At 39.9% G+C, this 13,557-nt stretch overlaps 1 protein-coding gene across 1 annotated transcript in view; it reads right to left on the bottom strand.

The window, feature by feature from the left end:
* ARHGAP15 (Rho GTPase activating protein 15) overlaps positions 1 to 13,557 on the bottom strand; it is a 331,963-nt gene that overhangs the window by 17,189 nt on the left and 301,217 nt on the right. Inside the window, exon 13 of the mRNA XM_075511723.1 lies at positions 5,344 to 5,449. Coding sequence (XP_075367838.1) covers positions 5,344 to 5,449 — 106 coding nt within the window. The remainder of the gene's footprint in view (positions 1 to 5,343; positions 5,450 to 13,557) is intronic.

The raw sequence follows: 13,557 nt of genomic DNA, 5'->3' as shown, positions 1-13,557 counted from the left end.
TTTTCCCTCAGAATTCTGGGTACTGCTGCTGGACTTGTCATCACATTGTCATCGTGTCCTGGTGTGCGGGCTACTGTGGGCTTCCGTCTATGCATGGCTTTTTTCTTTTTCTTTTTCTTTTTTTTTTTTTTAAATCTTTAATAGGTAGAAATAAGTCTGTTTAGATGCATGCAGTTTGCAAAAGCCTATGCTCTTCAGAACGTAGTTGCCACATGTTGCAAGGTTTGGGGGGGGTGTGTGTTTCATTTGTCAAGGTTGGATGCTTTCCTCTGTTCACAGAGCTGTGAACATGGGGGAAGGTTATTTTTCAAAACAACTAAAGCATGAATCTTGTAATACTTATGACTTTTGTTAGATAATATATTAATATTAGTGGGTTCATCTTAGAGAAAAAGTTCTACTCGTGATGAGGAGCTTATTTCCAGTGAAATTGGTGCAAACAATTGCTAGTAAGAATCAAGAATTTGGGCGGGGGGAAGGCAGTCAGAAAGGAAATCATCATTCTCTCTCTGAAAGATCAGAAAGCCTGGATGGTATCTGAAAATGTCTTGCCGTGCTATGTACAGTAACGGGAAAAATGGAGCAAAAAAATGGAGTTTCTTGGATTCAAAGGTGAATCAAAAGGAATTGGCTTCTGCCTGGACAAGGCAGCCAGATAGGCCACAGTAACAGATCCACGTGATAAACCAAGAGGCAACTGCAGAGCTCCCCAGACAACCTGCCTGAAGTGCCTGCCAAGGAGGCAGATGCTGCTGCTGGAAGAATATCTTCCACAGTTGGGCATCTGGGTTCAGCGCTTTCCACGTAAGGGAGAGGGATGGTAGCGTCAGGCTGGCCCTTGTCTTCCCATTTAATTATTTCAACATCCATTTTATACTTTTGTAAATAACACATATTATCCTGCCTTTGTGCGGGAAAATAAGAAGCAAGGAGAGGGGTTTTGTCGGTAATATATCCCTTTGCAGGCGTGTCTACGTGGATGGGTAAAGACAGACTTGGGCTTGGCTGCCCTGTGCTCCAGCCTGGTCAGATGTGAGACAGCTCGGGTCTGGGAGTCGCAGAGCTGCCTTGCAGTGGCACGGAGCTCAACCTAATAAGCAGAGCAGGCTGAGATTCATTAATTTAACATTAATAAGCACAGCTTATTAGCTCAGGCACAGTGCTGTATAATGCAGGCACACAGCTTCTGGAGCAGAGCTGCGTCCGCCCTCGCCAGCTCGGAGTGTGGTGCAGAGGACCCAGCCAGGGTGCTCCTCTCCCCTACTGCATTTTGCAGTAGGGAGGGAAGAGTATTTTGCAGTTGCTGCAGAAGCTCCTGCACAAAAAAAAAAAACCCTCCAGGTTTTTTATCTTGTACTGCTGGCTTAGGCTGAGTCGTTAAGCCATTTAAACGTCTTGTGCCTCGGTTTCCCAATGGGTGTGTAATGGCTACCTCAAAGATGCTGCTGTGAAAGAAGGTTAGGCACCCATCATACAATACTGTGGGATCCTTAAAGAATGAAATGCTCCTTCTGCCTCACTTGAATTATAGTTTTATGAGTAAGTTATTGGATACAAATAATGATTTATCAGATAGGGATCGCTTGCTCAGTTCACATTTGTGCAGAGAGCCGATACAGGGTTTCTGCACCATTTGATGTCCTGTGTGTGCCTGCAAAATAGGATCAGAAAGGTCTATCAGTTTTATCTGGTACCTGCGATTAGCTCGCTCTGGGAGTAAAATTAACTTGTAAATAAGCAACAGGAAAGAGTGGAGTCCTGCAGACCTGGGGCACTGTTTTCACAAATGTATGGAACAGCAGTATATGGGCTATATATAGCAAGTAAATATTCTCTAAACACGTCCAAGTAGAACAGGCTGTTTTCTGTAGCCTTTTATATGGGAAAATCCTTACTCAGGTTGGGTTTTGTTGTTTCTTTCATGTGTAAAGTATAATATTTGTTTGATTTGCTCATCTTCAGGAAGAAGTATGAAAAGCCTAATAGTAGTTGTGCTCGATTATTTTCACTATGAGTCCTAATGAAACAATGTCTTGTAGTATTAGACCGACAAGAGCTATGTGATATGTCTGTTCAGCCCCATATTTTGTCTCTTCTGCTTATGAGTAGTAGAATATTTTCATGCAAAGATGAACAGGGGAAATTGGTGGGGTTTTTTTCATCAAATGCAAAAAACTTAAAAGAACAGGTACTGCAACCCCAAGCTTTGCTTTTAATCCCCCTCCTGTGGGCTTCATATGCTGCACCGTGACTTCTTGCAACTTCAGAGGGCTTGGTTTAAGAAAGATATATGACACTGGTGTTAATCCCTGCTGCCAGGCCTTTTTTGCAGACTCTCTCATCAGCTGCTTTGTCTGGGTTTCTGAAGAAGGACCCTTCTGAAGTGCATTTCACATTGTTATTTGGGCTTGATCTGGACCCACTCCTGCAGACTGGATCGCCGCAGAATGAAACCATAGTGCAGCCTCGCTGCCGTCCGTGATTCAGGATAAACATAGCCTTCTGAGTGAAGGTTGGATTCTCCTGCTGAGCTCCCATGTGAGAGACATATGCTCTCATGTGCTGTACAGAAGTCAGAAGTCACAGGCTTACACAGTCCCATGGCCCGGGTCTGCATAGCCCTGTCCTCCTATTTCTCTGATAGAGAGGAAAGAAAGGGGTAGGAGAAAGAGGGGAATGCCATAGAAACAGAATAACTGCGGTCCTTTAGCTTCTCCCCATCAGAAACCTCTTGAAGCTCAGTTCAACATTGGGCAAGAACAGCCACCTCCACCAGCAAATACAGAAACTGCAGTAATATGCCTCAAACCAAACCAGTTCGTTTATTTTTTCAGCTCATCAGAAACTTTTGAATTTCCTGTGATTTGCACTGGGAAAATCCTGTGGTTGAAGAAGGTGGCACTAGGTGCAAGTCAGTGGTGAGGTTGGCACCCCTCTTCTGAAAAGTCTCCCTGACAGTGATATAATTCTGCGCTTTTTAACCTCTGCAAACTAGTCTTGTTTCCTAGGTTAATTTAAACAAACACACATAGTCATTCTGTACAATGTATGTACGTTTCTTTATTCTCCTTTAGAGAGCCATGAGGCCATTCTGACTGCCCCTGTCTTTTGCATGGACAAGTTCAAGAGAACAAACCAGTTTTCATCTGTTTTTTGGTGTTTTCAGTATCTATTCTATGGCTGCTTCCATATCAATGGAGCAAAGCTTATGGAATAGTCCCATCCTCCCTTGGGGATGTGTTTGTGTGGCAGAGAAGGCTGACCTTCTTCAGAGAGACTCAGATGATTGCTTCCATAATGCTCAAACCCCCAAATGGCTCAAATATCACATTTTCCTGCCTTCCATCCCTTTGTGCCGTAGTTTTGCGTCAGTATACCTCTAGCTTCACCACGCCTTCTGCAGTGACAGTTGGGTAAGAGCATGTGCTTATTTGGGTAGAACATCCACCTTCCCACCGTATCTATAGAGTTGTAGTCAAGCCTGGTATTCTGTACACATGCATTACAAAGTATTGGTATTTTATTGTCTGTATTTTAGTGTGGGTTTTTTTTTTTTCCTTTTCTCCAAAACCATCAGTGTTGGTCCAGTTTTGCCAATTATTCTACACAGACGTAACAGGAAACAATTGCTGTCCCAAACAGATTATGCTCTAAAAAGCCAAGCCAGACAAGGGAAGTATTATCATCATTTTGTAAACAAGGAACCAAGGCACAGAGAGATTAAGTGATTTACCCAAGGTCACCCAGAACATCCGGTCAAAGCCAAGAACTGAACCCACGTCTCCTGAGTCTCAATCAAGTGATTTAACTAGGAGATCAAAGATTTATTGTGTATACCTGATATCTCTCCCCTAAGACACAGTAACAAAACTTTCTTCAGGTTAGCATCAATGCCACGTATGATGCAGTAAATTTTGTGTGTGGCATATCTGTGTTGACAGCACGTACCCACTTCTTGTACTCAGGTTCTTCCCAGGAAATAATTTCCCTTATTATTCTTCCATTGACAGTAAGAAATTATCACCTTTCTCTAGCTAACCTGCTGAAGGAGAGAATGGGCACACACAGTACATCAGATGAATACATAGAAAACTGTTTTTCTGCAAGGCCAAACTCAGTCATTTTATGGACAGTTTAAACTCCTTCCGTGCTTAATGAAATGGGGACATTCCCACGACTATATGGACTTCATTTTGCAGTTTCAACTGGAAGCTGCAAAACAAGATAAAGGATCTACATCTCTTATATGTATATGCCAGGAGAATGCAGCAGAAATGATCAGTATAAAGGCATCATTCTTTATAAGCTCAGAGTAGTTTTTATGTGGAGTCTTTATTACTCACTCACTGGGGTCGTTATATCATTTCTGAGATGAACTGCTCCTCTGTGCACAGGGCTTCCATGGGACCCTAGACCCTACTTAGTCCCTTCAATTTTAAGGGTAGTTTGGCTGAAAAGTGACTGTGCAAAATGACACCAGTTAGTCCCAACAGCAGGACAGCCACGAAGGGAGGAACGGGATCCTGCTTGTCATGTGCCCCTATATTGAGGTCTGCTACTTCTGCCCAGTCATTCTGCAAGTCAAACAGCTGCAGGTTGGTGTCCAAGTGAGCATGTGGTCTATGTACAATTTTACTGCTAATGCCATGAAACACGAGAAGAAAACCCAAGGTGAACATGAGAACCTGGGTTGGCTTTGTGGGCTGACATCTCTTGCAAATGGAGCTCAAGGAGTGTGGAAACCACAGAGGAATGATAAGGTGGAGTTTCACAGTGTCATTTTTTGGCCTCTGTGGTATCTCAGCAACATTAGGAGAGCAAAAGTGCACTTCCGAATCTCTCCTCAGCATTTCTTAGATGTTCTGTGTTGTCACAAGCTTCCTCATGGGGTACAAGAGCTCGTAATGTATTTTCTTGGGTGAGGTTATTTCTATCATTACGTGCCTCAATAAAGGAGTTTGAATGGCAGGGATCTCGATGGTGAAAATATGGTGATCAAAAGATCTATTGTTGGAGAAAGGCAAACCAAACTGGACAAATGCAATACTGGAACATGTTGCATTTGCTCAATTCAATATACCTGTGGCATAGTAATCTTCATGTGTCTGCATTGAACGAAACAGAACTGTTCTGTTTTCTAGTAGAGGAAAAATTCATGCTTTTGGTTAGACATACTGACTTCTTGAATAGGAATACGTTATACATAGATACTATAAATCATGCTTAGTTTTACCGGAATGTAATTATCTTTGGTATTTTGGATGACATTTCCAATGGGATTGGGACACCACACACCGATTCCTTTTAAAATTATTGATCTGTTAGTACCACAGTTCTACTTACTTCTTTAGATGTTCAAAGAGGATTTTCATTGTGTCATAGTTTGGTCTAGGAAGCTTTTTTACCAGGCTCCTTATGGATTTGATGCGAGTGGTGTTGTCCTGGATTTCTAAGGGGGGAAAAAATAAAGAGAAAATAAGCACTTGAGTGTCATATTAGGGCATTACTTTGACCAGTACTGTATCTGGTTCCCTAACAAGAAAAAACATCATTAATATATGGTTAAAACCAGAACATATCATACCTTCTGTCACCTTAATAGAGAGCAAGAGTAATTTACAAGGATTAAAAGTTGTCTCTTAATCTTAAGGAAGCATTTTCTGGTTCACAGAATTATATTCTTATGCTTTTCATTTATTTTATTAGACTATTAGACCGTCATCCTAAGCTAAAGTACCTCTAAGTAGTAAGGGACCCACATTTTAAGTGGAATTCCGCTTTGGAATTACATTTGTCCAATAGTGCCGCTTCTGTGATGGATGCGCTTCCCAGGTAGTCCTTGTTGTCCTTTTTTTCTCATCATAATTTAATCAATCAGCTATATTTATGAATCTCCATCCTTAACGTTACACTCCACCATGTTTGAAAATGTAACAATGATTTGCTATTCTTTTTAGTCATGCTTTCTGGTGATCAATTATTTCGAGAAACTATTCCAGTGTAGCTATTTTCTAATACCTGTAGCATCTCGCAACTGTAATTTCTGTAGGAAACAATTTGTATTTCAAACTTACAATTAGTAATATGGAATGCAGTACTAAGGGCTTTAACGTCTCTTGTGAAGTGATAAGAACATTGCTATCCTTTTTTTGTTAAGATATACCTTCCTGGTGATGATGCATGATTCATTGTTTTGTGGGAAAGGTTTGACTGATATTTTCATCAATTTGTATAAGATGTTACAACTGAAGCAAAGTCCTGTACAAGTGTGCTTTCGTTTAGGAACAGATTAGATAAGGTGCCAGTAGGTCTGACGTAGGGAAAACATCTTGCATGTTACATGCCCCAGATAACCTGAGAATACTTTTCTGATCTTATCATCTATGATTTAATTATCACCTATCATTCTTCGTATATGTTCCTTTTTAATATTCATATTACCCTAGCACCCAGAGATCTGAATCAGGATTGAATCCCAGTTGCAGTAGGTGCTGCATAAGTATACATGGTGATTAGTGCCTTGAGTCAAAGATTCCACCAAAAAAAAGTTTCAAGAAAAAATTTGCTGCAATTGAACTGAATTTAAAAATTAAAATTACTAGGATAACATTTCTTCCTCAGTATGTATTCCTAATTCCTGTTGAGATTACTACTTCATACACACAGATATAGACGTATATCTCTATATTGTTTATAATTTGAACATTTATATAGATATGAAAGGCAAGAGCTCGGTCAATGTATAGGTATTATTTTCCAGTAAAAAAACACCCCAAACTTTTATATGGATTTATTCTCTAGGAAGTCATGCAATTGCCAATAGTGATAATGAAGTTACACACAAATGAAAAATACACTTTCTGTGTATTTTACTCTTGTGTATTTTACTCTTGTTCCGGTTTGACCTGTACAGAACCTTAACTTCTGAACAGCACAAACTCCCCCAGTCTTGCAACCCACTCATCCCTTCATATTTTCTGCCACAAGCCATTCGTACCGTTTATTTTTGTCCCATGGACAATCTGTCCAGTGGAAATATGACTGAAGCTACAAATGGAAATGATATGAAATTTGCAGAAGTGAATTTATTGTAGGAAGGGGGTACAAATTCTGTGGGCCTTTTATTTGTGCTGCTTGGTGTGTGTACATGCTATGATCTTACTAGGTAAATTGTATTTAGATTGGGGCCACCCTGGCTGTACTGCAACTTCTCAACTAAAGCTTCTCAACTAGTTATTTTTTAATTCTGTTTTCTCCTGAGGATTCAACGGACTTGAGTGGAACTGAAAGACTGAGGTAGGGAAAGGCTCAATGGAAGGAAAGGCTCACTATTTATCCGTTGCAGAATATTTGCAAGCAAATGACGTACGGTAAAACTTTATTGTGCTTTCTTGAAGGAATTGTCTCTGCTCTGTGTTGATTAACACAGATACCAGCCTGGTAACCACCTTCCCTACAGCAACAGCTACATTACAGAGGCTGCGCTTCCTTTTAAGGTATATTTGTAAAAGAGAGAAACTGAAAAGAGCAATATTAATTTACAAAGAAATTATTTATTGAGAGAATGGCAAGGGTAGAAAGCTTTGTTTTAGAGCTTACTGTACCAAAGTCATCAGTACTGATGTACAGGAGAAGGGATCTTTAGGTAGGCACAAAAGCACAAAACCCATAGAAATTTTGCGTAAAATTATTTTGTGAATCAGTCTATTTGTTAATTGTTAGTTTATTGTAAAAGAAGAAAAAACAGGCAACATGTGGTAACTTTAGTCAGCATTTCTGAACTGGGAATGATAAACACCTCTGCCTGGCTCTGGCATTTATCAGTACTGAGATATTATTACCACATAGAGTCACAGCATGGTTACTGTTATCATCAAAAAAAAAGAGCCAGCTAATCTTAATGGTTTGTAAAGCCGTTACCTGCACTGGTCTGACATTTATCATGATCATTTTACCACATGAGTCCTACATTGCAAAGGTATTTTATCTGGAAGGGACATCACTATGAATTATTATTTGCAGCTAGGTAGAAAATTGTATGTTGTAGATACCTTTTCTCATTATAAATCACAGTCACATTTCACCATTACCCACACAAAGCTGCTGAGCCCAGGCTTTTTGCCATAACACTTAGTCTCGCTCCCTTTTATAGTTCCATGAAAATATTGGGTACTCTTTCATTAAAATGGTTGATACTGGTGTTTTTTTAAATGCTATATACACGCTTGATTTTTCTCTAGTATAAAAGAATTTGTTTTTCCACTTGAGAAGCTGAAGAGGATAAACTGTTCATTTTTTTTATTAAAGCTTACTCTCGCTTCAGTTTTTGTGGCTGGGCTTGTCTTTACACTTGACCTTGTTGATGGAATATTTAACAGATCAGATGCAAGATCTTATGTTTCATTTGCAATACCTATGTATTTGCTTTCTTTCTGTAAAGCCTTGAGTTCCACTTTCCTAGAAATTTTCCCCTTTCAGATTCCTGAGAAGGAAGATTTTTAAATTTAATTTCTTTTTTGAGGTTTTCTCTTTACCATGCTCAAATGGAGGGAGGAAATCCTTAAACATGGCTTTGTATAAATAGCTGTGGAGAAGGTATCCCCCTCTTTGCGCTGTATTATGAAGCCTGGCAGTATGGGGTGCAAAGGAAGGAAAACACTCTGAACAGCTGTTAAATTTGCCAGCTAAGTCTAGAAAATGAAACAGACTAATTTTAATAACATGAAATAATATTATTTTTCACTATACTCTTTTTATTGTGAAAATCCGGGGGAAAGATTCCTATTCGGAAAGTTAGACTTTCTTTTCCCCGTGAAGATTTCCGAAGGAAAAGAGTCATCATAATCACATATATCAAATAAAGAATGAGAGGATGGTTAATCCTTTTTGCATTTTTTTGACAAAATATGGAAGATGTAGGTGATAATTTGAGCAGATCAAGATACTCTGAAGTGAATCGCAGATGGTTTTCCATGTAATATTTTCATAGAACATATATTTAGAATTTGGGTTACTGTCTTTAAAAATAGGGCTGGCTCCCTTTAAACAGAGCAAAACTGTGGAGATGCTCTCTTGTTTATATCTAAATGAAGAATGCATTGAAAAAACCCACTTAATATTATATAAGCTCTTTTGTAAATGAGCTTTGAATAAACATTTGAGTGCAGGAGAAAACATGATGTGTCTGTAACATTAACAGTGGCTGGGTAAAAATGAATGAAGAAAGTAACCTTTAGCACTCGTGTCCATAAAGAATACTTAAGCAAATCCCACCGAATCTTTCTTTTAATCATTAATTTTAAATGGACATAGATGTTTACAACAAGCCACTTTGTTCCAGAACAGGAAGTCCAAGGTTTATCTCCAATAACTCACGTTTGCTAGGAAGGGATGTATGTCTCTAACCTGACATGCATTCATTATTTTGTAAGGTACTGGAGCCTGGCCCGTGATCCTCCTCAGCCCTGCTGCATTATTCATGTCTGACTTACTTTGTATAGTTTTACTGTAGCGCCCATTTCCCTTTACCAGGCATCGCAGTGGCTTGTGCGTGTTTAATGTTAAATGGCATTTATGGCTCACATTAATGCCTAATTTTATCACGAGCCATGGTTTCTTTTTATGCGCTCGAGCCTCACAGCTGAACTGTTGAAGAAAACAGTGATTTATGATTCTGCATAAAATATCAAACTATTGATCTGCCACCTAATCTATGTTTTGTTATTGTTGTTGGTTTTTAAGCATGGTTTTCTCTGATTTTCTTACATGGCTCTTCTCACCTTGTTTTGTTTTTTTGGATAAGATTTCTGCTGTGGTTAAAACGTCACACACTGTTGCTACAGCAAAATCTGTCTGCTGAGACTTTTTCCAACAATTTGCGACTGATTCAGCTGCCGAGAGAAAGACAGGTCTTGTCTGGGGCTTTTTTGGTTTGTTTATTTTGTTTTGGGTTGGGGGTTTTTTTTAATTTATTTTTATTTTTTTAATCGGAACTGAGAGAGTTAGGTGGATTTTCGAGTGCTAATGAAATTGTGAGACTTATGGTGCTGGCTACAGCCAGCCGTAGTGTGGGCAGACGCTCTGTGAGCTTCCCCACTGTGCTGCTGTGCAAGCATCCCCGCTGTTATGTTTGCTATAGTTTTAATGTCTGTGAAAAATTCCTGATGCAACTAAATTATGTTCTGCCCTCTTGTTTGTATAAATAAACACCCGACTTAGCCAATTCATCTTGCTCTTGCCCATTTTAGAAGCTTGCCCTGTCACACAATGCTTAACCCCAGTCCTTGATAGCTTTGGTGTTATCAGGGAATGAAAACTTGCTTAAAAGAGAGTGCTCTGTTGGCTTGATTTTTTTTTCAGAGATGTCAACTGCCCAAAGCTCTGCTTTCATTCCGTAAGTCTTCATATTCCGGAAGTCATGCTGGCTAAAATACACAGATTTTTATGTATAAATATACAAACAAATTATTTGTATCACTTTTAGCATCGGGATATTTTAATGTTACTGTGTGCAACATAAAAGTCCCAATTTGAATCACTTGCAGTACACTTTGGCAATCGTCTCATGCAGAAGCATTGTAAAATATTTTCTTGTTTTTAAAAAAAAAATCTATAAGAAGCATTCAAACTAACTAATGTTTGCTATAAGGAAAACAACCAGTTTGTGATCTGAATTGATTTCACTTTTTATTCGCGCCTCAGAAATAGATATTGCAAAAGAAAATGAGAATTGCGTGAAACCTCTCTATATGGGCAATTGATAAATTCATCCTATGTGATATAAAATGGAGTTTGCAATGAATATTCATACAACTTTTGCGATCCATTAGCAAGACCCAAGACAATGAGTTCGCAACTCAGTTCCATTTAACAAAAATATATGTGGAATTAATGGGAAAAAACAGCACTTGCAAAAGTTAAACTTTAATGTATCAAACTCCAGGTGCCGGAGTTTGAGGAAAATAACCAATAATAGTCATTTTTTACATATTTGATGGGACTGATTATGCAATGTGCAACTCTAAATGGCTTATAGCACATTGTAGCATGGTTCCATCCCATTGGCTACAGTAGGGTGCAGGCAGATGGATGACAGTGACAAGGAGAGAAGTGCTTTTGCTTAGCCGTGCGTTAAGATGCCATCCAGAAGCTCTGTGCACTGCAGACACTTCATTAGGATGCCAGGATAATGGTAAACTACCACTCAGAGTGACACCCCATTTCCTGCTTACTGAGCTCTCCAACCTCGGCAGATGTCAACAATCTCACAGTGCTACAGAGCAGACCTAACTTTCCAGGCACTTTGACTCCAATTTTTTTCCCTTAACAGTGCCATACATTACATGCAATATGTAACAGCAAGTACCAAACAGAAAACAAAATTTGCTGCCCTAATTATAACAAAGCAGCATCTGACTTAGGTACTGCATGCCTGCCGTACATACAACCAGTTAGGCAGCGTAGAAGAGGAATGATCTTTGTCAGTCCATTTTGGGGGTTAATTAGACTTAGGACTTTGATAGCTAACGGGTAGTCTGATCCCGACTGAAATGATTGTGCTTCACCGCTAACTTCTACCGAGCCTCGGAAAAATATGCTGAGCTCTTTCCTGGTATTTCATACATGGTTACAGCCTTGTGCCGGGTTTTCTGCACAGAAAGAGCAGACTTGAGCATCTGGATGGTGTGATATTTTCTCTGCAAATGCACAACTCGAGGCCGTAACGCACCTCCCCAACAGCAGTTAAAGCCAGCAGAGAGACTGCTCTACGATGCTTGACCTGCACTCCTTTCCAGAGAAACACAAATAGTTGCTCACACTGTCAAAAATTGTCTTCAGATACAGAAGCAGTACCCATAAGGTCACGATTTCTAATTTAATTTAATTTCTTGAACCTCTCGGTGTGTGTTTATGTATGTTTTTGAAACCAGGAATCCTCTTTATTTTACATCCAGGGTTTTTTTCCCCACTCTTTTTTGGCCAACGAGGTGGCTCAGCAGTAGTGCTCTGCCCTACCACAGCGAAGGCCCTTCACTACTTATTTTTGTTGTATGAAGGGGTGGAAGAATGACAAGGCATCACCGCCAGCTCACAAAATCCCCGCTCCCCTCTCCTTCAGAACCTCCTCTTGCCCCCACTGCCCGTGCTGAGGACGGCTTTGATTGGCATCCCTGTGGTCCTCACCCATGTTCTCCCAACTGCCATGTCGGTTGAGGACCTGGAGACAGACAGCCCTTTGGGACAGAGAAAACCTGCGGCAGGGTGGAAGGATGCGTAGGGAAGAGGTGGCAAAGCATTTCTCAGATTTCACCTTACGTGAAAATTAAGATGCTGAATAGGAGCTGTCCCAGAACAATCGCAAAGTCCTGGCACGTTTATTCGGCTGTTGTCTGTTTTCCCTGGGCAAAGTTCCCACCAAAGGTCTCAAATGCACTCTGACTTTGCTCACCGCGAACGGTGCCCTTGGCATTGCCGTCGAGAGGTGGGATCGGGCCCCTTGTCGGTACTCTGGGAGAGACCCCGGGAAGAGTGAAAATTGGAGATATGTTTTAGGTGGTTAAGCTGTACATTTATGTGCTTAAAAAGAGACTTTTAAAATATGCTGGAAATAATTTTGTGAATATTCATTCTGGTATTTTTGCTCTGCTCTGTCTAACCTTTAGTATATTAACCTCCAGCAAAAGAAGGAAGCAAGGAAGTTCATTTCTCAGATGACCCATATGAAGGGGTTAAAAGGATTCAATATTTTTAGTAATCAAAGAAAAGCATACATTTTTTTCTTCCTTTTTTTTTTTTCCCTTCTAACATTAAAAAAAAAGTAAACAGCATCTCCCCAAGGGAGATTTAGATTTGAAGACTGTTCATTATATCATTTGAATAAGACTAGACCTGGCCTTTTGACTTTGAACCACTACCAAATTTCAGGCTGTGAGGAAATTGTTCTACATTTCCTGACAAATTGAGTTAAGCAGACATTAAGTGGGCTTTAAGAAAACAAATGGCCATCTTTATCACAGGTGGACACTGATGGCTTAATGGGGCCTGGGCTGATTGTATCACTTCTAATGGCTTGACGGGAAGCATTAGGGTTTTTGCATAAAGAACTGGCATTTCGAACCCTGCTAACACAGACCTGTCAAGCGTTCTGTATCCCTTTGTGCATGGAAGCAGATGTTTGTATGTATACTATGAACTGGCATTAGAGCAAGCGACAGATGCCTGTATGAATGCCAGGTTTGTGAATTTTTACAGCAGGAGCATGTTCTGAGGAAGTACAGCCCTGCCCTCTATCATAGGTAATTCCCAGTGGAACTTGCTAAATCCCAGCTATGTTTTCATTATTTGGTTTTCCTAGCAACTGGATGAATGTGTCTGTCCTGAAAACGCGAGAGATGAGAACGCTACCAAATTCTCACAAATTCACAGTATCGAGGCTGTTTTGAAGTTATTATTTTCTGCAATTTCCTTTTGCACCATGTAATCTAAACCAACCTTTCTCAGAGGGGAAAGTGGTATTATAGCTATATAATTAAAACTTGCATTAATGCTAGCCGGTGA

The sequence above is a fragment of the Mycteria americana genome, chromosome 9 (genome assembly GCF_035582795.1).
Source record: "Mycteria americana isolate JAX WOST 10 ecotype Jacksonville Zoo and Gardens chromosome 9, USCA_MyAme_1.0, whole genome shotgun sequence".
Taxonomy (NCBI): Eukaryota; Metazoa; Chordata; class Aves; order Ciconiiformes; family Ciconiidae; genus Mycteria; species Mycteria americana.
The sequence above is the reverse complement of the archived record's forward strand: the minus strand, read 5'-3'. Positions and strand labels throughout refer to the sequence as shown.